The sequence below is a fragment of the Mus caroli genome, chromosome X (assembly GCF_900094665.2).
Source record: "Mus caroli chromosome X, CAROLI_EIJ_v1.1, whole genome shotgun sequence".
Taxonomy (NCBI): domain Eukaryota; kingdom Metazoa; phylum Chordata; class Mammalia; order Rodentia; family Muridae; genus Mus; species Mus caroli.
Window position 1 is genome coordinate 97,539,303 of NC_034589.1, and position 13,580 is coordinate 97,552,882.

The following is a 13,580-nucleotide window of genomic DNA, read 5'->3' on the forward strand; positions in this document are numbered from 1 at the left end:
GTGGTGGACCTGCAGGGGACCCTGCATCACCTACAATGAAGACAATGGTGTCATCAAGATCTTCATTTAAAAAAATTGCTCTGCTTAATGTGAGCAGACTGCTCCTGCTCCTGGTGGACATGGGAGAGCTGCATTTGTACTTACAGTGCTTTCTGGAAGTTAGATGAATCATTTGCCACTTGGTTTAAAACTGTTTTCCTCGCTGGGTGGTGGTGGCGCACACCTTTAATCCCAGCACTCAGGAGGCAGAGGCAGGCGGATTTCTGAGTTCGAGGCCAGCCTGGTCTACAAAGTGAGTTCCAGGACAGCCAGGGCTATACAGAGAAACCCTGTCAAAAAAAAAAAAAAAAAAAAAAAAAAAAAAAAACACCTGTTTTCCTCAAGAATAATGATAGACTGCCCATGTACAAGAAGATCAGTACAGACCTCAGCAGAATCTTGAGAAGTCAGAGAGCCAAAGAGCCCTGCAAACAACATACACTATGATTCATCAGACTCCTGAACAAGAATCTACTAAGAACCTGGGAATCGTATTGAACTAAACCCACACACAAGGACCCCGCAACAGAACACAGTCCTCACTAAGCCAGACAAGACAAAGTCTGGGTGAAGAAAGTAGGGGCCTCAACAAAAGCAAATCAGATGGGGAGAGGGCTGTAAAGAAGAGGCTGAGAAGAAAGGGATGCAAAAGGGTGCAAAAAATGGGGTTCAAAGAGGGGGTGCAGGGGAAGGCAGTACAGAGAGAGGTCCAAAGAAGAATACAGAAATGGTGGTACATAGATGAGCAAGAGAAGGGGTGTAAGGAAGGCTCTGCAGAGAAAGAGTGCAGAGAATACGGCTCAGAGCAGGGGCCACAGGCCAAAAAAGGTAAAAAGGAAAGAAGATTGTTGGTGTGAAGAAGTCTTTACAGGAAAAGCTGCAACTACCAATAACCCAGTCACTGAAAAGAAACCAACCAGGAAAACCAAGTCTACCAGAGGGAGTGGAGTATGGGAGCAGGTTGCACAAACTATTAAAATGTGTACTATGTCATAAGGGTCAAATAATTGGTGACAACTTATTCGAATAAAGACCTGATCAAGAATGCTATCAAAAACTGTATTCAGAGCCAGGCGTGGTGGCGCATGCCTTTAATCCCAGCACTCAGGAAGCAGAAGCAGGCAGATTTCTGAGTTCAAGGCCAGCCTGGTCTACAGAGTGAGTTCCAGGACAGCCAGGACTACGCAGAGAAACCCTGTCTGGAAAAAACCACCACCACCAACAACAAAACAAAACAAAACAAAAACCTGTATTCAGTGAATGAGTGAATGAGTACAACAGTCAAGCTGGTTACAGGCTTCATCTTGGAGCATCGTGCTTTGTAATGCAGATGCAGTTGGGGCTTCTCTTTTTAAATGGGTGACTGTCTGGGAGATAGGTGGTGGAATGCTTACCTAGTTCATACTTTTGGAAGGAAATTGCAAGTCTGCTGTAGCTGCCATGGATTTCAAACTCCAAGAGTTCCTGTCCTTTAGGGCACTGACTTTGAAGAAGACAGACGGAAACTAATACATTAATATGAAGTTCAGAGTATGCACTACCCACTTGCGCTCTCTCCCCTTTTCATGGCTTCTTCTTCTTCTTCTTCTTCTTCTTCTTCTTCTTCTTCTTCTCCTTCTCCTCCTCCTCCTTCTCCTCCTCCTCCTCCTCCTCCTCCTTCTCCTTCTTTAATGTGCGCATATTTGTTAGCATCTAATTAAGTAACCTTCCATTCAACTGGAATGTAAGTTTAGGAAGTTAGAAGTGTAAGTCAGTGCTGTTTCCCCAGTGCCTACAATTCCTGACCCACTGTGGATACTGAATATACATTTGTGAAACAAATATCTATCTGTCCAGAGAAACAAAGCCCTCTCCTTGTGTGTGAGAGAAGGGAAAATCCTTGCCAGTGGCATGATGGGCCAGTAACAGCTGGAAAGTCCATACAGAAGAGTATGGGCAGAGGGGGAAACCTGGAGAGCAAGCTGGGCTCTGGAAGATCAGGGAAAGGCAGGCCTCAGTGAAAGGAAGCAAGACTTTGCTCTTCTCAGTCTCATTTTGAAGAAGCCAATGAGAAATTTCTTGAGGAACAACTGCCTCCAAAAGCGCAAAAGTGGTGCTAAGAAAGCAGAAGAGTCCCTGAAGCGGCGCCAATGGGCTAGGAGCTAGGGGGAGAAGGTGTTTGGAGTGAACAAGAAGACGTTAAGTGGCCCTTCATTTGAATGCAAATGCTATGTAAAAGCTTGAAGCCCCTTGACGTCAGCCCAGCCTTTGGTAACCCTCCTATGGCTCACTACCAGTCACCTGGAAATTTAGGGTAGGAAAGGAAGGATGGAGTAGTCCGAGCCGCGCAGAGGAGCTAGCAGCGCTACTAGTGCTGACCATTGATAGTCTCTTGCGTCTCAAACTCGGGTTGGCGCTAAGTTTACAGGGACCTCAGGATGACTTAGGGGGCAACTTCTTCTATCCAAGTCACCATGTATGGAAGCTGCCTTTTAGAAAAAGAAGCGGGCATGTACCCAGGCACTCTCAGGAGCCCTGGAGGAAGCAGCACAGCCGGAGTGGGCACCTCTGGGGGCAGTGGTAGTCCTCTGCCTGCCTCCAACTTTACTGCAGCCCCAGTTTACCCACACTACGTGGGGTACCCTCATATGTCCAACATGGATCCTCACGGGCCTTCGCTGGGAGCCTGGAGCTCACCCTACAGTCCGCCCCGGGAAGACTGGAGTACATACCCTGGGCCGCCCAGTACAATGGGCACAGTGCCCATGAATGACATGACCTCTCCAGTTTTCGGATCCCCAGACTACAGCACTCTGGGACCCACCAGCGGTGCAAGCAACGGCGGTAGCTTGCCAGACGCGGCCAGCGAGTCACTGGTTTCCCTCGACTCCGGCACCTCAGGCGCCACTTCTCCCAGCAGGAGCCGTCACAGCCCCTATGCATGGATGCGTAAAACTGTGCAGGTGACCGGTGAGTAATCCATCGTCCCGCTGTTTCTTCTCTTCTCTACTCTTGGTCCGCTACCCTCTTACTCTTCACTCCACGTCCCCGTAGGAGAGTTCAACTAAGCAGCCCACAGCCTAACTGGCTGACGGGATCAAGTAGTTCCCTCCTTTGCGCCTAGGTTCAAAGCCGGTTAAAAGTAGCGCTTGGAACTAAACCTCTCCTGGGGATTGTTGAGGTGGGTTTGTTTGTTTGTTTGGGTGGGTGGGTGGGTGGTTGGTTGGTTGGGTTTTGGTTTGGTTTGGCTTTACCCTTTCCAGATAAGTCAAGGGAGTAAGGGTATGGACAGTGTTCCCGACGAACCACAAGGATCGGGATCCAATCCTGTCGTTGTCCGGAGGGAAAAAAACAGAAGCACATGTGATGAACAGGGTGAAGGACAGCTAAGGTTGTCATGGTGCTTGCCGGTTTTATCTCCAAATCTTTCCCTACCGCGGTATGCAGCCTCGCTGAAAACTTGTGATGCTTAACTTAGTAGGTGCTTAGCTGGCAACCGACAGCCCAGCCTAAGAAGGCTTCCAAGGCAAAAAAAAACGGCCCAAGGAAGCTACATCTTCCGTCGCCCAAATTAGAAATGTCTTGAAGCCTATTCCAATGTCCCTACCCACCAAAGGAAGCGTTAAGGTGAACAAGGTTACAGAACTGAGCTGTCATTTCATAGGACACAAACCTTACACCCGCCAGGCACACAACCCAACCGTTCCGAGTATTATTATCTCCCCAAACCCCCGCCACTAAGTGCCTAAAGCTCTCTTAGCTATTTCAGCAGGTGGCTACAAATGCAGATGCAGAATGCAAGTCTGTGACAGCGTCAAAACACTAGGTGTAAGGATCCCAGTTTAAGGTCTAATGTCGCAGACCAGTAAGCCCTGGCGGGCAACTGGGAGCAGCTAGCTGGTGGGTAGGGAGGCGCAAGCTTAGAGGAAATGAAGACTCCACTGTAAGTCTTAGACTGGGAGCCATGACATGTTTGTTTACAGCTGTGGTTGTTCTCTTAACATTTTATTATTATTCCAATACTTGTTCCCTGTCATTAGAGAAAATTAGTGACATTTGACTATCACATTCATCCCTCTGGGGAGACAATGATATTTCAATAGTATTTGTCCATGTGTTTTCCCTTCTCGATCTTCCAAAAAGCAAAGGTGAAAGGATAGAGAGGTAACATTTTTTACCTTTAGGAGAATTTTCAGCCAGAAGGAGGAAGCTCCAGTTTTATAACTAGGGTAGAGATCCCAAGTTAAAAGTAACACTTAAGAACTTATATTAAGAAGAAAATATGGGTAAGTCATGTAACTTTAAAAAAAAAATGAGGCTAGGGTAGGGCATTCATCCCCAGAGCTGTTGTTACATCTAATCTTCAGGGTAAAAATAACATCCATTCACTAAAACCTAAGAATAAGCAAAATACATATTTTAAAAAGGACATAAAAATACCTACTGTCTAGGATTGTCCTTTGAAATACTGTAGGGGGAAATGTCACTAGCTTGTTTTGTAGAATGGAAAACAATGTGAGGAAAATGACGCAATAAGAAAATTCAGTTGTGATGAATTGTCTTTGTGTTGCTGAGGGGAAACATGACAGTTTTCTCTGTTTTGCTTTAAGTCTTCCATATATATCTCAGAGCCTTTCTTTGGGTAATTCTGATGCCAAGTTGAGAAGGACCCCCCTTACTCTGTGTTACTTCCTCTCTTCAGTGTTTATAGAAGCTCAAAAACTGAGAATGAGGTTATAGCTCCTAGGACTCTTGGCAACTTGTCCTATAGGCAAAGTTTTGTTAACATCAACATTTGTTTCCTTTAAAGTCCTTGTAAGTTAATACCATCCTTTCGCATATTCTTATAGTTCAGGTTGTTATTTGTCAACAATTTAAGATGAGAGCACCCCACACCACACATATAAGTGACGCTTTCCATAAGTTCTGGAGATTCTAGACTCACTGAATATCTTTCATGATACCGGGCCATAAAGTCCACAAAAATCAATGTCATCACCCCATTGGACACTCCGAACCAAAGCATACCCCTTTATATGCTTAGCAAGGGAACAGATGTTAAAGGTCTGTTAAGTGAATGGACAAGTCAGAGCTTCCTAAGCTTTCTCCTCACCTCATACCATTGCACATGGACATAGCGTTTAGGGCTGAGAGAGAAAAACACAAAACTCTGTGGACAACAGACTGGAAGTAGCCCTTCCCGGAATGAAAGCAGTCCCATTAAAGCTTTGTTTTTCTTTTTTTCATTAATGAAGATAGTTGAAACAGACTTAAGTTAAAGTGTGTGTGTGTGTGTGTGTGTGTGTGTGTGTGTGTGTGTGTAGCACTCATTACAGCTGTGATTTCTCTTTTTTTGTTTTGGTTTTTTTTTCTTTCTGTTTTTATTAGATATTTTCTTTATTTACATTTCAAATGCTATCCCAAAAGTTCCCTATACCCTCCCCTTCCTGCTCCCCTACCCACCCACTCCCACTTCTTGGCCCTGGCATTCCCCTGTACTGAGGCATATAAAGTTTGCAAGACCAATGGGCTTCTCTTTCCACTGATGGCCAACTAGGCCATCTTCTGCTACATATGCTGCTAGAGACACGAGCTCTGGGGGTACTGGTTAGTTCATATTGTTGTTTCTCCTATAGGGTTGCAGACCTCTTCAGCTCCTCAGGTGTGATTTCTAAAGCAAAGAGATAGACATATAGAATAAACCTATTCTAAACACATGTCACCATATGCAATCTATCTTATCCAAACATTTCTATAAATGTTAATATTTTCAAGCAGTCTCACATTTTAAACAACGCCAGTGTACGAGAACAAGTCGTTTTCCACTGTTTTCTTTAGTACAGAACTAAAGCCCTATATGAGTACTGGCCAAGCTGCATGCTTAGCAGAGCTGGAAAGAGGCTTCCCTGTTTACAAAAGGAAAGGAAGTCATTTGAACAATTCTATTTCAGCCACTGGCCACTAAGGAAATACTTTAAAAGCTGTATTCAGTTAGGACACTTCATAAACTGAATTGCTTAATAATCCTTGAGGCCTTGGTCATTGTCTTCCTTGGTTTTTCATATTTTGTTGGACAACTTTAAAAGTGAGTTTGGATGTGATTTTTAGTTAAAAAGCAGTAAAGGATTGCCATTAGGTGAAAAGTCATCACGGTGGTACTGTCTCCATCAGTTGTTTTGTTTTGTTTTGTTTTGTTTTGTTTTTCTGTTCTCATTACCATTGTGGTCCTGAGGCTTTATATGGGCTGTTCTGCCTAATATCACTTTGGCTGCTAGTCTCTCCACAGAACACCATTTCAACCACATTTATGGTGACAGTGTCATCCAGTATAGTGACATCTCCTTGTGAACTGTGAGGTACTGCCTCCTGGGTGGTAGGAAGGACCATTGTGAACTATGGAGGTGATTGTTCAAGTCTTTGTAGAAGAAGTAACAAAATTCTCATTTCAGAGGAGTAGAAGTAGCTCTTTAATAAATCTTAGACTTTCTTTCATTCCTAAATCAACTCATAGTATCGGCTGAGAAGGAAATCCCCTGATCTCAAAATGTCATTGTCTCTGGAAAATAGAGGAACTTAAACAATAAAAACAAGTCCTCCTCATGCTTTGTTGGTCTTTGGCTTTAGTGTGGGAATATGGATATTGTGTACTACCGGAAAGTGGCCAGATCCCTTCACTCATCTCAGGGGAAGGGGCTATTGGGGAAAGAGCCATGGTTCTGAGACTTTCTTTCCCTTTGTAAACTGTGCAGGTAGTTAGTATACTCCCTTGTCTTTGGGGTTTTCCGTCTTATCATCAGATTGGGCCTACAGACCCTTTTTAACACTTGTTCAGCTTTGATATGCATCTCAGCTCTTGTCATTGCCCCTTTCTTCGAAGGTTATATTGCCGGAAAGGGTGAGCATTTTCATGGCAAATAAAGAGGCCTGGTCTTGACTTTATTGTCCTCAGAAGAAACTACAAGAGGGAAATTTATGACCAATGGGGGTGGGGAAGGACCACAATCTTTCCAGAGTTCTTGAAGTCTGGTTATATTTACTGATTAATTGACTGAACTGAAGACACAGACACACACAAGTTGAATTTTAACCTTCCTCTTTCAAGTTAAAATTTAAACTCAGTCCCTTTTTTTTTTCTTTTTTTTTTTTTTTTTTTTTTTTTTTTTTTTTTGATCAGGAAGGGTTTTAGGAACTATCTCCTCAAAGATATACTTTGATTCTAAAACTGAGGTCCTGAAAACAAATTAAACCTCAGATTTTTGTTTTCATCCTTCAGTATACATGCTGTCTTTGGAAGATGCCAAAAGCCAAAAGCCAGATCCCTGGTTTCCTGTGTTTCTGCATGGATCCAGAAATCTGGCTCGAAGTTTGGGCCTTTGAGGAAAGTTAATTGGCTGGGACTTGGGGCTCATCATTTCAAGGAAGAGAATTTTTGTTGCACTGAGTAGCCCATAAGTTATCCAGCCATTTAGTTGAATCCTAAGGTAGATCTGTTTCTACATCCAAGCCCCCTCCTCTTCCTGGAGATGAAAGGGTGTCTGACATTTGTTTAGGGCTTGTAAATTCCAAGCCAATTGGTTGATGTTCCTGAATGTAAAGAGGGTTCAGGATGGGATCCATGCTATGTGGCTCCTTTGTTAGGCCTGTGCTGCATCTTAACACCTCAATGGAGTTTAGGGACCCACTTTAAAGAGGTCTTTGTCCTACAGGTGGGGAGGGGGCCCAAAACCTCACATCAAAAACAACCAGAGAAGATCAGAAGAACTTTCTAAAAGCCACAGGGGGAAAAAAAAAGCGAGATCCTAGAGTGGGTTAGAGAAACTGAAAAGAAAGGGAGACTTCCTAATCACCTTTGCAAAATTTGAAAGGAAGAATAAAACTCTATTTAAAGGCAAGCATGAGAAATTAGCTAGATGTTGTCACACAAACCAAATGTTTGGATATCTTCTCAAAGCACGTGGAGTCCTCACTTCAGTCTGCTTAAGTCAACACACCCTCCTTCCCCATTCACTGTTCACTTGGAAATAAAAAAGCCTTAAGACTCCCACAGGAAAAATAGTACTTTTTCTAATAAACATTAGGTGACATTTTGAAACGTAATTTGCTAAGTAGCAATAAATATTTTCTTTTCAAACTATACAAATTCTTTCTAGGTAATACACAGAACTACAATGTCAGAATTGCAGAATAGTTTGCTTCATGTGGCATTATACTTCCCAGCAGCATACTGAGCCTAGAGTCAGAGCTACATGCTTGGGTTTGCCCTCCTAGGCTCACCAGCACAAATTCACTTACCTATACTGAACCTCAGGTTCTTTGTCTATACAATAACATTCTCCATGTAATTTAACAGAGTAGATAAGATAATGGGAAACAGTCATGAAAGCATTGCAAAAAATGTAATTCATGAGGGCCAGCTATGGTGGTGCACACCTTTAGTCCTAGCACTCAGGAGGCAGAGAAGGGTAGATCTCTATGAGTTTGAGGCCAGCCTGGTCTACAGAGCAAATTACAGGACAGCCAGGGCTACACAGAGAAACCCTACCTCAAAACAAAACAACAACAACAACAAAGCAAAGTGTAATTCATGGTGGCTGTTGCCATTATTGTTAATTCAATTATTATATTTGGATGAAAACTGTGTGTTTGAGTGTTTAAATATTTTAAATGTTTTGCTATAACAGTAGGTAGAGTAGCTGTAATTCCACTGATTATTTCAGGACAATTATGGATGTTTATATTCACACCCAGCTAGGTATTGATAACATGATATGATATATTTGACATGATATATTTGGTTTAAAAATACAATTCCTTTCTATTTCAAAGTAATAAATGAAAGTTAGAAGAGTAACTGGTGCCCTCAATCCAAATAATCTCCAGAAGAGAAGAATAAGATGAAATCTTATGCTTTCTCAACAGGGAAAACCAGGACAAAAGAAAAGTATCGTGTGGTCTACACAGATCATCAAAGGCTGGAGCTGGAAAAGGAATTTCACTGCAATAGATACATCACCATCCGGAGGAAGTCAGAGCTGGCAGTTAACCTGGGCCTTTCTGAGAGACAGGTATTACCAAACATTCCCACATAGTTATTTCAATCAGCTAGGGTTTGGAGGAAATAGCAAAACAGAAGACAGAGGCGTTTCTAAGTGCTCCTAAACCCATCCTCACCCTGTGTTGTTTCATTGATCAGAGGACTTATTAGCTATTTAATGGGTGGGTATTTTGTGAGCCTGGGAGCAAGAGATCAAGCAGAGAGGTGCAAAGAGATTAGAAGTCCAATATAATTCATCAATCAAGTCAAACGTTGATCTGGTCCCTCAAGTAGTACTAACGAGTGTGAAAAGTGGAAATTTCACAAATGTGGCCACTGTCTGATTCCTATGAGTCAAACTACAAGAGGAACTACATATCAGTGCAGTTCTGTGGATGGAGCGTTTCTGTTATTCAAAATAGGAAATGTAATCTTCTCTGGTCTGTATGATATTATGATGCCTGCCTCCAATTTAGCTTCCTGTAACTACTCAATAAAGATCAAGTTACAGCAAAGGGCAGCAGTCTCCACTCATTCAGACTTGGCAATTACAGGAGCACCTGGTGAGTTTTCCCTAAATCTAAGAAAGATGCTGGAATCATTGAAGTCTAGAAATGTAAAATTCATTAATGCATTGCCTTATCTCAAGCAGTTTGCATTCCAACCACGTACAGGCACATTAATATCACTCTCGTGTTGATTTCCAACAAGAAATAGATGGTATTTCATGACCATGTTCACCCAGTTCTCGGTGTTAACTTTTTTTTTTAATGGTTTTTTGAGACAGGGTTTCTCTGTACAGCCCTGGATGTTCTGGAACTCACTTTGTAGACCAGGCTGGCCTCGAACTCAGAAATCCGCCTGCCTCTGCCTCCCAATTGCTGGGATTAAAGGCATGCGCCACCACTCCCGGCTGGGTGTTAACTTTTTAATATAAGAAAATGTTTCTTAATGGCCAACTGTAATCATTGTTGCCATTTAAATCTTTCTCTTTCATCAGCAGACCTCAGCATCATTATATAATTATTTCTACTTGTGTAACAGAGGATGCAAATGAGTTGTAATACATATAGGTCTGTATTCAGAGTCGGTAGTCCTAGGTTTGATGGCTTCAGTCTCATCTCTTACAAAGCGACTTCTCTGTCTGAGCCACAGTGTTTTCAAACCTGTAAAATGGGTATAGTTCACAAAGTCACCCGAAGGCTCAAATGAAGCGATGTGTGTGGAAGAGGCTTGTAAGGCTGGCACTTGCTGTGTTGGTTACACTTAGGGTGTTGTTCCCATTAAGTATAAAGCATTTTGTATTTCAGGTGAAAATTTGGTTTCAGAATCGCAGAGCCAAGGAGAGGAAGATGATCAAAAAGAAAATCTCCCAGTTTGAGAACACTGGAGGTTCTGTGCAAAGTGACTCTGGCTCCATCAGCCCCGGAGAACTGCCTAACGCTTTCTTCACCACTCCATCTGCTGTCCGTGGATTTCAGCCAATTGAGATACAGCAGGTCATAGTTTCTGAATGAAACAGGAGCAGAGAAACTGAAACATCCTTCCTGTTACAGTGTCTCTTTGGCCTCTAAGCTAACAGCAGGGCAGTTGAGATTGGATATAATTCCTTACAAGACACAATTCCAAACAAGTAGACACACGATGAGTTGGAGATATTTCAGAAGACTCTAATATTCAGAAACCATCCCCAGACCACTCTTATTCCATGCTGTCATATGGGGGCTGGGCAAAAAGCTGTGTGAAAAGCTTTACTCCTTAAAGACTAGACTCAAGAGCCCTTGAAACTTTGTTCACAATTTCAGAAACTTGTTTGTGCATATGCTCTTGTATTTGTTATTTGATTTTGGTCTTTTTAGGGAATAGGAGTAACGTAAGCATAAATTTCTCTATCTGGAGGTATCTTTTGGTAAAGAAATTAAAAAACAACCAGGTTTACAAGATAACTTTGTAAAACAGCATCAGGAGGTGATTACAAATCTATTGCCATTGGTTAATTAAATGAAGATCAGTTTTCCCCTTGAATAATACTCACCTGCTATCAATTACCTAACCATAGAACTTAGAAGATTTATCTATTTCAAATCTTGTCAAAACAATGAAGTCAGACTAGAATGATATAGGCTGGGTTAACTGAGTTGCTAGCAAGACAGATAGATATTCAACATACAGAACAAATACCCTTGCATTCTCAAAGAAAGCAGTCCACCACCTAAAAGCACACAGTCTGGGTAAGCAAAGGTGCTGCAGTGAGCAGGGTGGCCTGGGGCTTTTTTGTTGGCACAGTGCATACATCAAAATGGCCAAAGATTAAATCTCCCTTTGAAAGACAAGGTGTCACAATTACTTGCTGGGGGATTAAAAATAAGAACTGTGTTTTCCCATCCCTAAAGGAAATGTCAGAAAAGGGGTTCATGGTTCCATGGCTCCTACTAAGGATAGCAATCTGTGCTAAAAGATTTAAGGAAAAAAAAACAACAAAAAAAACAAACTTCCATTTCTGCCCTGACCTTGTGGAAGTATATTCCTTCCAATAAGGAAGATACCAATCATCCATTTTACTGATGAGCAAAATGAGGTGTGAGCATCATGCCATTTTCCAAAGATAGATAGAAAATAAGGCCATTATGAATGCTGATGAGACTCTTGCTTTCCCTTCCCCCATCTTTCCCCATTCCCTTCCCGACCCTCTACCTGCTCATGGCCAGTCTCTCTTTCTCTCTCTCTCTCTCTCTCTCTCTCTCTCTCTCTCTCTCTCTCTCTCTCTCTGCCTTTACTACCCTCTTGACTCTGCTCCCCATGCCCTGAATAAACTCTATTCTATACTATAAAAAAAATAAAGAATGCTGATGAGGACCTCTCTGCAGATAGATGATGATTTGTCTGCAATAAGAAGTCCAACCTCAGCCGGGCGTGGTGGCGCACGCCTTTAATCCCAGCACTCGGGAGGCAGAGGCAGGCGGATTTCTGAGTTCGAGGCCAGCCTGGTCTACAAAGTGAGTGCCAGGACAGCCAGGGCTACACAGAGGAACCCTGTCTCGAAAAAACCAAAAAAAAAAGAAGTCCAACCTCATTCCTAATACACAAAAACACACCTTTGGTGGTAACTGTCACATTTACATGGAAGCTGCCCTTTCTTGCTGTAAAGTTATTGATGTTTCTCCACTACTCTAGACTCTGAAAAATCTGAATTTTTTTTTTCTTAATAGCATATTAAAGGCATTTTCTCTCAAAAATGTGTTTGTTAATTCTCTGGGTGCTGAGAAAATGATATATCCCCTACTTTTATGGCTATATTACAGTGGCATATACTGGAGGCGTGTAGACAGAGGAAAGATAACACTAGAGCTCAAAGGTTGCACTGTAAGTAGCTTCAATAAGGAAAGGGTGGGTAGGAGCAAGGCAGAAATGAAAATTCAGCAAATGGACACCTGGGTTCAGTCAGGTGAATGAGGAATTAAGGAGGGATGTTTTTCTTTTCATTACTTTTCAAATTTATGCATACTATTTTCCCATCCTCAAGTAATTTGCACGCTGCAGAAGAGTCTTTGCAACTTATTCAGTGTTCCAGTCTTCAAATATTTTTTTGAACACCCCTGATCTTATCTTAGATATTGTGTGCAACTATAAAGAACGATCACTGGGAGGACCTGGCTTATTTCCAGATACAGGAGGAAGTAAGGCCCAAGGAAAGTTTTCCACTGTTGGCTCAGATGCAGACAACTGGCCACTTGTTCGGTGGAAACGTTTAAATGTTACCAAGCCAAGTCAAGAAGAGAAGGGGAGCCAGTAAGAAAGGACTAGAAGGGCGAAATACATTGAAAGGTGGTGTGAAGAACACTTAAGAGGTAGCCATCTACAAAACATTGAGTATGTTTACATATATTAAAACCCATCAACTTCTTGTTTGCCACTTACTCATTAAGAACGCTACAAAGGGACTGGGAACAGCTCAATTCATAGAGTGCTTGCCTAGCATGAAGCTATGGGTCCAGTCTCCAGAGACACATAAATGGGGGCATAGTAGCTTGTGCCTGTATTCCCAGAACTCAAGATGTGGAGATTAGAAAATACTTGGCTATATAATTAGTTTGAAGACAGCCTGGGTTACATGAGATCCTGCCCATCTCACCCCACCCCACCCCCCAAAACACTGCAAAATAATTACAGCAGTGATTAGAACTCTGATAACAAATGGGTAACAACTCATTAGAGTTTCATCAATAGAAATAGCCATATTATGTGATTTACATTTAGTCCTTCAAATAGGTATTTCTGGCTCTCATTTTCATACTTGAATATGCTACTGAGGAGAAACACAAATAATTGACAATTACTGAGTGTCTCATATAATGCTAATTAATAGGTTTGAAATGTAGCTGCCGACCTGAGTATATGATCATTAAATCTCCCGAACAACAGTGCAAAGCAAAGGAGTCCCATATTGTGTGTCTGTCATCCAGGAAAATATTGTAAATGGATAGTAAAGGAACATAGTAAAATGGTATTAGCCAGCCGTGGTGGCGCA

The 13,580-nt window shown here is 42.2% G+C and overlaps 1 protein-coding gene across 1 annotated transcript; it reads left to right on the forward strand.

The window, feature by feature from the left end:
* Positions 1-2,330: 2,330 nt before the first annotated feature.
* On the forward strand, positions 2,331-11,518 carry Cdx4 (caudal type homeobox 4). Its single transcript, XM_021154092.1, has 3 exons — positions 2,331-2,988; positions 8,938-9,083; positions 10,363-11,518. The coding sequence occupies exons 1-3, from the start codon at positions 2,493-2,495 to the stop codon at positions 10,567-10,569; spliced, it is 849 nt and encodes a 282-aa protein (XP_021009751.1). The 5' UTR covers positions 2,331-2,492; the 3' UTR covers positions 10,570-11,518.
* Positions 11,519-13,580: the final 2,062 nt, after the last annotated feature.